Source organism: Dendrobates tinctorius, unplaced genomic scaffold, assembly GCF_039654945.1.
Source record: "Dendrobates tinctorius isolate UK_male_01 unplaced genomic scaffold, ASM3965494v1 ptg000251l, whole genome shotgun sequence".
NCBI classification, from domain to species: Eukaryota; Metazoa; Chordata; class Amphibia; order Anura; family Dendrobatidae; genus Dendrobates; species Dendrobates tinctorius.
In genome coordinates this window covers 3,264,639-3,278,547 of record NW_027361918.1, presented here as the reverse complement: position 1 = coordinate 3,278,547, position 13,909 = coordinate 3,264,639, and the positions used below count along the sequence as shown (strand labels likewise).

At 44.9% G+C, this 13,909-nt stretch overlaps 1 protein-coding gene across 1 annotated transcript in view; it reads left to right on the top strand.

The window, feature by feature from the left end:
• The window catches only part of LOC141065427 (uncharacterized), a 120,333-nt gene that overhangs the window by 12,044 nt on the left and 94,380 nt on the right, over nucleotides 1–13,909 (top strand). Inside the window, exon 2 of the mRNA XM_073557921.1 lies at nucleotides 8,370–8,522. Coding sequence (XP_073414022.1) covers nucleotides 8,445–8,522 — 78 coding nt within the window. The 5' untranslated portion in view covers nucleotides 8,370–8,444. The remainder of the gene's footprint in view (nucleotides 1–8,369; nucleotides 8,523–13,909) is intronic.

The window sequence follows — 13,909 nt, the reverse complement described above, 5'->3', positions numbered from 1 at the left end:
GGCCTGGGGCACAGGGATATGGCGTGCAATCATGTCTTCACCAAGGCAGGACACGCATCCCCAGGCAGGCGACGCAGCAGCAGCCAAGGACCACGCAAGACGAGGGTCCTCGGATCGTAGCCACAGAAGCCACGCCAACAAGCCTCCTTCTCAGCCTCCTGAGCCGGTACCTACAGCTTCTCTGGGTGAGTGGATAACGCTCTGCCTATCAAGCTGATAATATGTCTCTCTCTCTCTCTCTCCCCTCCGTCATGATGTCTCTATCTCAGACTAAGAGGAAGGAAAAATCAAAAAATAAAGAATGTGCCCTGTGTACACGTCCGCTACCGGACTCTTACACAAAAAGACTGTGCAAAAGATGCATAAACGAAACGGCAAAGCAGGCGTCAACATCAGCCGCAGACATAAGGGCCATAAATAGGGAAGAACTACAGGCCCTAAGTCAGTCTAGCAGGCCTACTAATATCGAAACAACTAAGCCAGCGGGGGCCGTAGACACCGATGAGGGCGAAATAGCCTCGGATAGTTCTAATGCATCCACATCGGCGGCATCCTCAGAGATGGAGGGCCGTTGCTGTTTTCCCTTAGATCATATGGATAATTTAGTTAAATCCGTGAGGAATACAATGGGATGCACAGATACAAAAGAGCCGCAAACGACTCAGGAAATTATGTTTGCAGGTCTAACAGACAGAAAGAGGAGAGTTTTTCCGGTTATTCCAGCGATAAAAGCTCTGGTTAAGAAGGAGTGGGAGAGACAGGACCAGAGAGGGTATCTTCCCTCAACTTCAAAGAGAAGGTACCCCTTTAACGACGAAGACTTGTCGACATGGGTTAAAGTCCCGAAGGTAGACGCGGCAGTGGCCTCCGCCTCAAAGCAAACAATCTTACCAGTGGAGGACTCGGGGGTTCTAAAAGACCCTCTGGACCGTAAAGCTGACGCCTCATTAAAGAGGGCATGGGAGGCAGCTACCGGCACGTTTAAACCGGCAATAGCTAGTACTTGCACAGCTCGCTCTATGCTGGTCTGGATCGACCAACTAGACCAGCAAATAGACCAGAAGATCTCCAGAGACAAGCTACGAGCCGCCATACCTCTAATCCGCGGCGCAGCGGTATATATAGCAGATGCTTAGGCTGATTCCTTACGCTTGGCAGCCAGAACAGCAGGGTTGGCTAATAACGCCAGACGTAGCCTATGGCTAAAAAGCTGGAGAGGTGACACCCAATCCAAAGCAAAGCTTTGTACCATTTCTTGTGAGGGTGAGTTCTTATTTGGGAAAGCCTTAGATGAAATCCTTACGAAGGCAAAAGAAAGGAAAAAAGGATTCCCTAACCCTCCTCTCCCATTTTATAGGAGGGCGTTTAGGAGAAGACCATTTGGCCGAGGAAGACCAGCAGAAAATCAGAACCGCTGGTCCACAAAGGAAGGAAAGGGCAAAGGTGCCATGTTTAGGGGATCCTCCTTCCGCAGGGACAGGAACTGAGGAGCCAGTCCCTCCAGTAGGGGGGAGGCTAAAAAATTTTTTCGAGAATGGGAGAAAATTACGCTTAGCCCTTGGGTCCTGGGCATTATTAAAGAAGGGTTAAAGATAGAATTTCATCAAGTACCCCATAATTCGTTAATCATAACATCCTTCAGCTCGCCAATTCAACAGCAGGCCCTGAAGGCTGAGATTTGGAGCCTTCTGGACAAAAAAGTTTTGGTCCATGTGCCTAAAAGGCAGTAAGGGAGAGGATTTTACTCCCCTCTCTTTCTGATACCTAAACCAGACGGGTCATTCCGGACGATAATCAACTTGAAGAAATTAAATTCATTTATAATAAATCATACATTTAAGATGGAATCCATAAGATCCACGATTAAGCTCCTCTTCCCTAATTGTATGATGGCAGGCTTGGATCTGAAGGATGCTTATTATCATATTTCCATCCATTGCAGATATCAGAGATACCTCAGAGTGGCGGTCCTCCTCGATGGCACCATACAGCATCTCCAGTTCACAGCCATGCCATTCGGCATTTAAATCGCACCACGAGTATTTACAAAGGTGATGCTGGAAGTGATGGCTTTTTTGCGCCAGAAGGACACACTAATAGTACCCTATTTGGATGATTTTTTGATAGTAGGGAATTCAATTCGGCAATGTAATGAGCGAGTTGCTGATACCATCTTGTCCCTACAGGCCCTAGGGTGGATAATAAACTTCAAGAAGTCCAGAATCGAGCCGCAGTCTGTTCAGTCCTTCCTAGGTCTCGAGCTAGACTCCATACACCAAAAATGTCTACTGTCTCAGGTAAAAATTTCAGCAATTAAAAAGAAAGTGAGGATAGCAATAGATCGGCCACACTTATCTTTAAGGGAAGCAATGTCCCTCCTGGGATCCCTTACTGCCTGCATCCCCGCAGTTCGCTGGGCCCAGTTCCACACGAGGGAATTACAACACCAAATTCTCTTAGAGGAATCCCGGGATCGGGGGAATCTGACAAAGAAAATCACGCTATCCCAGGAGGTCCTAACCTCCCTTACATGGTGGCTAAGGGATGATAACTTAGCGGGAGGAGTACCTTGGGTTATAACACCCTCCCGTATAATTATCACGGACGCTAGCCCCACAGGATGGGGAGCCCATATGGGAAATAGTTTTGCCCAAGGCCTATGGGATATAGGCGAAGATCAGGATTCGTCAGATTTAAAGGAACTAAAAGCAGTCTATCATGCATTGCGTCATTTTCTTCCACAGTTACAAGGGGAAAACGTGAGAATCCTTTCGGACAACACCACAGTAGTCGCATATCTGAACAGACAAGGCGGAACTCGATCAGTCACCTTAATGTCTTCCGCAAGAAGGATTTTATCCCTAGCAGAAAAACAATTTTTGTCTCTCTCAGCCCTCCACATAAGGGGAAGAGACAATTGGGAGGCAGATTTTCTAAGCCGCCATACACTGCGACAAGGAGAGTGGTGTCTAAGCCGTGAGATATTCACACGCATCGTGGCACTATGGGGTCTTCCCCAAATAGATCTCTTCGCCACCAGAGAGAACAGGCAGGTGCGAAGATTCGCCTCTCTAAATATGACAGACAATCCGGAAATTCTGGATGCCCTCCAGGCCCCGTGGCAATTCAAACTGGCATATGCATTTCCCCCAATCATACTTCTACCGCAGGTGATCAGGAAAATCAGAGCAGAGGAAGCACGAATAATCTTAGTAGCACCATTCTGGCCCAGGAGGCCTTGGTTTTCTTGCCTGCAAGCAATGTCAGTGACAGACCCGTGGGTGCTTCCTTCAACCCCCAGTCTCCTCTCACAGGGGCCATTCTTCCATCCTCAAGTGGAAAATCTCCACTTGACGGCTTGGAACTTGAAAGGGAAATGTTGAGATCAAGAGGATTCTCGGAGGGATTAGTCAATACACTCCTGCAAAGTCGAAAAGTGACAACGACAAAAATTTACACCAGAGTATGGAGAAAATTCCTAGAGTCCCACGCAGGGCCGGATTCCGGAGAAATTCCGATTACAGCGATCCTAGAGTTCCTACAGAAAGGGAAGGAATTAGGGTTAGCTGTTAACACACTAAAAGTACAGGTGTCGGCTCTAGGGGCCCTCTATAGTTATAACGTGGCAGGCAATAGATGGGTAAGCAGATTCATCTCGGCCTGTGAGCGGAGTGAGCCGGTGCACATACCTAGAGTTCCTCCTTGGGACTTAAACCTGGTTCTGGAGGCTCTAACATGTCCTCCCTTTGAACCTTTAGATTCAATATCCCTTAAACACCTATCCTTCAAAACAGTACTGCTAGTCGCACTAACCTCAGCCAGAAGAGTTAGCGACATACAAGCACTTTCAATAGAACCCCCTTTTCTATTCACATTTCAGGATCAGTTAATATTAAAACCAGACCCCTCATACTATAGATCACAAGAGATCCACCTCCCTTCATTTTTTAGTAACCCTTCTACTCCAGAGGAAGAAAAGTTCCATACACTAGACGTTAGAAGAGCTGTATTACAATACATCGAGAGGTCTAGCAGCTGGAGGAAGAGTAGGGCTCTGTTTATTTCCTTCCAGGGCCAAAAGAAGGGACATGAAGTCACAAGGGGTACTTTGTCTCGGTGGATCAGAGACGCAATTGGGCTGGCATACTCCGAGAGCAATGAAAATCCTCCGGAGGGTATCAGAGCACATTCCGCCAGAGCTATGGCTTCCTCCTGGGCAGAGAGGGGAGACGTCGCAATCGAGTCTATATGTAAGGCGGCAACCTGGTCTACACCCTCTACCTTTTATAATCACTATAGGCTTGATTTATCATGCTCATCCGACCTAACCTTTGGTAGAGCGGTCCTCAGCACGGTGGTCCCTCCCAGGTGAAGGTCTCTGAAAGTCTCTCCAAGTGGGTTATGTCGTGGCGAAGAGTAAAAAGCCGGATTACTTACCGGTAATGCTCTTTTAATGAGTCCACGACAGCACCCGTTCACTAACCCTCCCTAGAAATTAACATAATGTATATACACCTTCTTAGTTGTAAAGTTAATAAATTTAGAATATTGGATAATATAATGGCCTAATAATTGGCGGTCCTCCTGGTACTCTGAAATCCAACTGAGGGGGAGAGGCGGACCGCCCTCTTTTATCTCTGTAGGTTTCCTGTTCCTATGGGCGGATCCCTCTCTCCAAGTGGGTGCTGTCGTGGACTCATTAAAAGAGCATTACCGGTAAGTAATCCGGCTTTCTTGTGCAGTTGGTTCAGATTTTTTCCATATTTATATTTTGTGTGATATATGATTTAATTATAATCTTATTGCACACTAATGAGTGGATAGTTTCACCCATTCCTATACTATGCTTGCCGCCATTCTTTTTCGTCCATCCAGTTCAGCCTGTATTCCGTCAGAATAATTCCCCAGATCTACGTCCTTCTAAAGAACCTAACGATAACTGTAAGATACAATATTGTTATTCTCCAGGAAGACATCCAGGCCTCTCCTGAACCCCTCGACTGAGTTCGCCATCACCACCTCCTCAGGCAAGGAATTCCAGATTCTCACTGCCCTAACAGGAAAGAATCCTCTTCTATGTTGGTGGGAAAACCTTCTCTCCTCCAGACGCAGAGAATGCCCCCTTGTGACCGTCACCTTCCTTGGTATAAACAGATCCTTGGAGAGATATTTGTATTGTCCCCTTATATACTTATACATTGTTATTAGATCGCCCCTCAGTCGTCTTTTCTCTACACTAAATAATCCTAATTTTGCTAATCCCTCTGGGTATTGTAGTTCCCCCATCCCCTTTATTAATTTTGTTGCTCTCCTTTGTACTCGCTCTAGTTCCATTATATCCTTCCTGAGCACCGGTGCCCAAAACTGTACACAGTCCTCCATGTGCGGTGTAACCAGGGATTTGTACAGAGGCAGTATAATGCTCTCATCATGTGTATCCAGACCTATTTTAATGCACCCCATGATCCTGTTTGCCTTGGCAGCCGCTGCCTGGCACTGGCTGCTCCAGGTAAGTTTATCATTACCTAGGATCCCCAAGTCCTTCTCCATGTCAGATTTACCCAGTGGCTTCCCGTTCAGTGTGTAATGGTGATATTGATTCCTTCTTCCCATGTATATAAGCTTACATTTATCATTGCCACCTTTCCGCCCAAGTTCCCAACTTATCCAGCTCCATCTGTAGAAGAATACTATCTTCTCTTGTATTGACTGCATCACATAGTTTTGTATCATCTGCAAATATCGATATTTTACTGTGTAAACCTTCTACCAGATCGTTAATAAATATGTTGAAGAGAAGAGGTCCCAACACCGACCCCTGCGGTCTCCACTGGTCACAGCGACCCAGTTAGAGAATATACCATTTATAACCCCCCTCTGCTTTCTATCACTCAGCCAGTTACTTACCCATTTACACACATTTTCCCCCAGACTCCGCATTCTCATTTTGTGTACCAACCTCTTGTGTGGCACGGTATCAAACGCTTCGGAAAAATCCAGATATACCACGTCCAATGACTCACCTTGGTCCAGTCTATAGCTTACCTCTTCATAAAAGCTGATTAGATTGGTGTGACAGGAGCGATTCCTCATAACCCCATGCTGATATGGCGTTACACAGTTATTCTCAGTGAGATCATCCAGAATAACGTCCCTCAGAAACCCTTCACATATCTCACAAACAATAGAGGTTAGACTCACTGGCCTATAATTTCCAGGTCACTTTTAGAGCCTTTTTGAATATTGGTACCACATTTGCTATGCGCCAGTCCTGTGGAACAGACCCCGTCGCTATAGAGTCTCTAAATATAAGAAATAATGGCTTGTCTATTACATTACTTAGTTCTCTTAGTACTCGTGGGTGTATGCCATCCGGACCCGGAGATTTATCTATTGTAATCTTATTTAGCCGGTTTCGCCCCTCTTCTTGGGTTAGATTGGTGACCCTTAATATCGGGTTTTCTTTGTCTCTCGGCATTTCATTTTCCACCGTGAATACCGTGGAGAAGAAGGTGTGTAATATATTCGCTTTTTCCTCGTCATCTACAACCATACTTTCCTCACAGTTTTATAAGGCTCCTACACTGTCACTTGTGATTCTGTTACTATTGATATAGGTGAAGAACAGCTTGGGATCAGTGTTACTCTCCTTTGTGCTTCTCTGTCTCCTTTTTGGCAGCTGTAATTATTTTTTTAGATAAAGTATTTTCTCCCTGTAGTTGTTAGATCCTCAGCGGTGCCGTCCTGCTTTAGTAGTGTAAATGCTTTGTTGTTACTGTTATCGCCCCTCTTACTTCTGTGTTTAGCCATATTGGGTTTTTCCTGTTTCTTCTCCTTTTATTCCCACAAGGTATAAACCGCTTACAGCGCCTATTAAGGACGTTCTTACACATTTCCCATTTATTACCCGTATTCCTATTCTTTGCTAACTGTTACATTGTACATACAGTGGTGTCGGTACAGACGCGGTATAGAGCCGGCTGTGTGCCGGGCATGTTCCCAGCCAGCGCTCGGTACAGTGAGCGGTGAGAGAAGCCGCTCCATACACGCACCTGGGACTGAGGGCTGGAAATCTCCGGGGAGGAAATGGGTTCATTTACTTTCAGTAAAGCAACCGAGCAGCAATGTCACATTATTCACCCGCAGATCACCAATGAAATGGCAGAAATAGTGTTCTCTAAGTGGACAGGTTCTCTAGAGGCTAAGACTGAGGGATGTGATGAAGCCGAGCTGATGCAGGGAGAGACTGTAAGGCTGTGTGCACACGTTGTGGATCCGCAGCAGTTCTGCTGATATGGTACAGCACCATGTTAGCCTATGGATTTTAAACGCCGCTGTGCCTACGCTGCGGTTTTTTACGCTCGGATTTGCAGCGGATTACAATCCGCAGCATGTCAATTGTTTATGCGGAATCCGCAGCGGTTTCTCACCTTTAACAGTGTAGAGATGATAAACCGCAGCCCAATCCGCTACGTTTGCACATAGCCTAAAGGGAACCTGTCACCCCCCCCCAGGCGTTTTTAAGTAAAGGAGCCTCCTTGTGCAGCACTAATGCTGCTTTCTGTCAAGGTGGCTCTGTTACTTAGTGTCCCTTCCACCGCAGAAATAATCGTTTATAAAATTGTTCAAAAAATACCTGAATTTTGACAGGGGGGCAGGACTTTCCCCCTCTGACAGACGCCTCTCATCCATCACTCATTTCGTAATTGGCACCGCCGCTCCTCAGTGTTCTTTAGAAATGCGGCGCCTGCGCTGTACTATAGTTTCGTGAGCATGCGCAGTCAGCGCTGCCCGTGCTCTCACATCACATCCCGGGGTTCATATCGCGCAGCCACAGATCCCGCCCCGCAGTCGCTTATGATTTATTCACACTGCGGGGCTGGGAATCTCGGGCATGCGCAGCAGTTCTCTATTTTAAACTCCAATACAAAGCGCTTGTAAAAAGTCACATAGTTTACATAGTATTCAATGAACGGGCGTCTATTATCCCGAACCAAGCGGCTAATACAATGGCCTCACTGACACAATGTAACGAAAAGTATCTCACCCAGCGTGTGATGTCCAAGTCGTATTCCTTTACCCAAAAAGGGAGAGACTTTACTAGTTACACAGGTATGGATTCTGCTATGTGCCGTCATATTAGAGGCCCCGAAACTTCTACACGGACCTCCGATATTCATGAAGGCCATAAGGAACCGAGGCTTCAGATGTCTTCATAGGATGTTGGAAAGCGCAAGCCTGGTCCTAACAGGTGGAAAGTCTCACCTGATGGACATGTGTAAAATACCTATTAATAATCTGTAAATGTCACTGTGCAATGAGATCAGATCTGTATGTGACTGACGGTGATGTCCTTGTATGATTTACAGCCTCCTATCATAAAGACCCCGAAGACCCAGATCCCTTCACACCACCCAGATTTCTCCCCGAATGACGAACCAGACATGGACGAAGACGAGAGCAACATTTCCAGAAGAATCATAGACTTCACCTCAGAGATCATCTCCCTGCTGAGCGGAGAGGTAAACTCTTCTATATTATCACTATCTGCTGAGTGGAGAGGTAAACTCCTCTATATTATCACTATCTGCTGAGCGGAGAGGTAAACTCTTCTATATTTCTATTATCTGCTGAGTGGAGAGGTAAACTCTTCTATATTATCACTATCTGCTGAGCGGAGAGGTAAACTCTTCTATATTTCTATTATCTGCTGAGTGGAGAGGTAAACTCTTCTATATTTCTATTATCTGCTGAGAGGAGAGGTAAACTCTTCTATATTTCTATTATCTGCTGAGAGGAGAGGTAAACTCTTCTATATTTCTATTATCTGCTGAGTGGAGAGGTAAACTCTTCTATATTTCTATTATCTGCTGAGCGGAGAGGTAAACTCTTCTATATTTCTATTATCTGCTGAGTGGAGAGGTAAACTCTTCTATATTTCTATTATCTGCTGAGTGGAGAGGTAAACTCTTCTATATTTCTATTATCTGCTGAGAGGAGAGGTAAACTCTTCTATATTTCTATTATCTGCTGAGTGGAGAGGTAAACTCTTCTATATTTCTATTATCTGCTGAGTGGAGAGGTAAACTCTTCTATATTTCTATTATCTGCTGAGTGGAGAGGTAAACTCTTCTATATTTCTATTATCTGCTGAGTGGAGAGGTAAACTCTTCTATATTTCTATTATCTGCTGAGTGGAGAGGTAAACTCTTCTATATTTCTATTATCTGCTGAGTGGAGAGGTAAACTCTTCTATATTTCTATTATCTGCTGAGTGGAGAGGTAAACTCTTCTATATTTCTATTATCTGCTGAGAGGAGAGGTAAACTCTTCTATATTTCTATTATCTGCTGAGTGGAGAGGTAAACTCTTCTATATTTCTATTATCTGCTGAGTGGAGAGGTAAACTCTTCTATATTTCTATTATCTGCTGAGAGGAGAGGTAAACTCTTCTATATTTCTATTATCTGCTGAGCGGAGAGGTAAACTCTTCTATATTTCTATTATCTGCTGAGTGGAGAGGTAAACTCTTCTATATTTCTATTATCTGCTGAGTGGAGAGGTAAACTCTTCTATATTTCTATTATCTGCTGAGTGGAGAGGTAAACTCTTCTATATTTCTATTATCTGCTGAGAGGAGAGGTAAACTCTTCTATATTTCTATTATTATCTGCTGAGTGGAGAGGTAAACGCTTCTATATTTCTATTATCTGCTGAGTGGAGAGGTAAACTCTTCTATATTTCTATTATTATCTGCTGAGCGGAGAGGTAAACTCTTCTATATTTCTATTATCTGCTGAGTGGAGAGGTAAACTCTTCTATATTTCTATTATTATCTGCTGAGTGGAGAGGTAAACTCTTCTATATTTCTATTATCTGCTGAGTGGAGAGGTAAACTCTTCTATATTTCTATTATCTGATGAGTGGAGACGTAAACTCTTCTATATTTCTATTATCTGCTGAGAGGAGAGGTAAACTCTTCTATATTTCTATTATTATCTGCTGAGTGGAGAGGTAAACTCTTCTATATTTCTATTATCTGCTGAGTGGAGAGGTAAACTCTTCTATATTTCTATTATCTGCTGAGAGGAGAGGTAAACTCTTCTATATTTCTATTATCTGCTGAGAGGAGAGGTAAACTCTTCTATATTTCTATTATTATCTGCTGAGTGGAGAGGTAAACTCTTCTATATTTCTATTATCTGCTGAGTGGAGAGGTAAACTCTTCTATATTTCTATTATCTGCTGAGAGGAGAGGTAAACTCTTCTATATTTCTATTATCTGATGAGTGGAGAGGTAAACTCTTCTATATTTCTATTATCTGCTGAGTGGAGAGGTAAACTCTTCTATATTTCTATTATCTGATGAGTGGAGAGGTAAACTCTTCTATATTTCTATTATCTGCTGAGTGGAGAGGTAAACTCTTCTATATTTCTGTTATCTGCTGAGTGGAGAGGTAAACTCTTCTATATTCCTATTATCTGCTGAGTGGAGAGGTAAACTCTTCTATATTCCTATTATCTGCTGAGAGGAGAGGTAAACTCTTCTATATTTCTATTATCTGATGAGTGGAGAGGTAAACTCTTCTATATTTCTATTATCTGCTGAGTGGAGAGGTAAACTCTTCTATATTTCTATTATCTGCTGAGAGGAGAGGTAAACTCTTCTATATTTCTATTATCTGCTGAGTGGAGAGGTAAACTCTTCTATATTTCTATTATCTGCTGAGTGGAGAGGTAAACTCTTCTATATTTCTATTATCTGCTGAGTGGAAACCCATAATGATTGCCCCCTTGTCGTTAATATGGTCTATGGAAGGAATAAGTCTTGTGCCGTCCTCTCTATTGACCACATATATATATATATATATACATGTAAATGAGATCTCTTTTTTCTTAACTAACCATGCCCAAATTTTCCGTCATCTCATCATACGAGAGACCTTCATCCCATGTAATATAGGAGAGGCCTCCATCCCGTGTAATATAGGAGAGGCCTCCATCCCGTGTAATATAGGAGAGGTCTCCATCCCGTGTAATATAGGAGAGGCCTCCATCCCGTGTAATATAGGAGAGGCCTCCATCCCGTGTAATATAGGAGAGGCCTCCATCCCGTGTAATATAGGAGAGGCCTCCATCCCGTGTAATATAGGAGAGGCCTCCATCCTGTGTAATATCGGAGAGGCCTCCATCCTGTGTAATATAGGAGAGGCCTCCATCCCGTGTAATATAGGAGAGGCCTCCATCCCGTGTAATATAGAATAGGCCTCCATCCCATGTAATATAGATGTCTCCAACCTGTGTAACATAGGACTGTCCTCCAACCCGTGTAATGTGGGAGAGGCCTCCAATCCATGTAATGTGGGAGAGGCCTCCATCCCGTGTAATGTGGGAGAGGCCTCCAATCCGTGTAATGTGGGAGAGGCCTCCAATCCATGTAATGTGGGAGAGGCCTCCATCCCGTGTAATATAGGAGAGGCCTCCATCCCGTGTAATATAGGAGAGGCCTCCATCCCGTGTAATATAGAATAGGCCTCCATCCCATGTAATATAGATGTCTCCAACCTGTGTAACATAGGACTGTCCTCCAATCCGTGTAATGTGGGAGAGGCCTCCAACCCGTGTAATGTGGGAGAGGCCTCCAACCCGTGTAATGTGGGAGAGGCCTCCAACCCGTGTAATGTGGGAGAGGCCTCCAATCCGTGTAATGTGGGAGAGGCCTCCAATCCGTGTAATGTGGGAGAGGCCTCCAACCCGTGTAATGTGGGAGAGGCCTCCAACCCGTGTAATGTGGGAGAGGCCTCCAATCCGTGTAATGTGGGAGAGGCCTCCAATCCGTGTAATGTGGGAGAGGCCTCCAACCCGTGTAATGTGAGAGAGGCCTCCAACCCGTGTAATGTGGGAGAGGCCTCCAACCCGTGTAATGTGGGAGAGGCCTCCAACCCGTGTAATGTGGGAGAGGCCTCCAATCCGTGTAATGTGGGAGAGGCCTCCAATCCGTGTAATGTGGGAGAGGCCTCCAACCCGTGTAATGTGGGAGAGGCCTCCAATCCGTGTAATGTGGGAGAGGCCTCCAATCCGTGTAATGTGGGAGAGGCCTCCAACCCGTGTAATGTGGGAGAGGCCTCCAACCCGTGTAATGTGGGAGAGGCCTCCAATCCGTGTAATGTGGGAGAGGCCTCCAATCCGTGTAATGTGGGAGAGGCCTCCAACCCGTGTAATGTGAGAGAGGCCTCCAACCCGTGTAATGTGAGAGAGGCCTCCAACCCGTGTAATGTGGCAGAGGCCTCCAACCCGTGTAATGTGGGAGAGGCCTCCAATCCGTGTAATGTGGGAGAGGCCTCCAATCCGTGTAATGTGGGAGAGGCCTCCAACCCGTGTAATGTGGGAGAGGCCTCCAACCCGTGTAATGTGGGAGAGGCCTCCAATCCGTGTAATGTGGGAGAGGCCTCCAATCCGTGTAATGTGGGAGAGGCCTCCAACCCGTGTAATGTGGGAGAGGCCTCCAACCCGTGTAATGTGGGAGAGGCCTTAGTGTACAATGTACATTAGATCCATCAGGGACGTCTGAACAGGACCCGGAGCGCCAGTCTCCATAGTGATTATCGCTGGACTAACAAACATTACAGATGATGAGACCAGGGCTGTGGAGTCGGAGTCGTGGAGTCTGTATAAAATGGACCGGCTCCAACTCCTAAAATATATAATAAATTGGGTACAGTAGTTCAATGCAGAATGTGCTGAATAATTTTTCATAGGAATTTGTGAAAGTTATGAAATGTCCTATAAATGACTGTTCTATTCCTGATCTAAGGCTACATTCACACAAGAACAGGTTCTTGTTATTGTCACGGACAATGCTTCACACATGATAAGTGCAATTACACTGATGAATGAGAGTAAAGGACAACAGCTAGAAGAACACTTAGGATTCAGTGTGTATGAGATGGAAGGCCACAGTGCTGTTCATGTAACTGAGGAACAATCAGATATTACTACAGAAGAACAGCAAGATTATACTGTAGAAATAGATGATCTTGTTGAAGCTGCTTCACGCCTCTTTCCTATTCATCACATGCGTTGTGTTGTGCACACGCTGCAGCTGGCAATAAGAGACAGTCTGCAAGAGGGACATGCTAGAAATCTGATTGGAAAAGTGAGGAAATTGGCTATTGCCGCCGTAACCCCTAAAATTGATTCCATCTTCAAGAGACGTGCTGGGAAAGGGGCAATTGTGGATCAAGCCACTCGGTGGGGCAGCACTTGTTTAATGATTGAGCGATTGCTCGAACTAAAACCGTTTCTTTTAGATATGGCGAACCCTCAGGTAACCCTAAATGAAGGTCAATGGACATAGGTGGCTGAATTGAAGGAATTGCTTAATCACCCATTTACAGTGACTAAAAAAATTATAAGCTGAGGATTTAACTCCTGGCATTTTCATAAGGGAGTGGAAGAACTTTCTATTTTGCCTGTCCCAAAGAGGAGGTTTAATCACAGATAGCATTGCTACTTCAATGAAACGGAGAGAGACACAGCTATTGAAAAATATAAATTTTTCTGGCAGCTGTTTATGTGGACCCGAGTCATCGTATATTGCTTGATGATCAACAGCTTACTAAAGGAAAAGCAGCTCTGACTGAGGTAGCGGTTAGGATGAGTGGCCTACAGGAGAACTGCCAGGCGCAAGAGGACTTGGGTCCTGGCAGTGCTACTGCTGCCATATCCTCATCCTCATCAGATGAGGAGTTTAACTTTGACAAGTATTTGGATGATATGGAGCAGGCAAAGCGTTCCCGCAAGGAAAAAGACTTCAATCCGTCTCCTATAGCAGCAGATTGACCATATTTCAGCAAAATGTTTCACTTGCTCTCAAAGAAATAGAAAAGTCAACCATTCGTCAAAACTG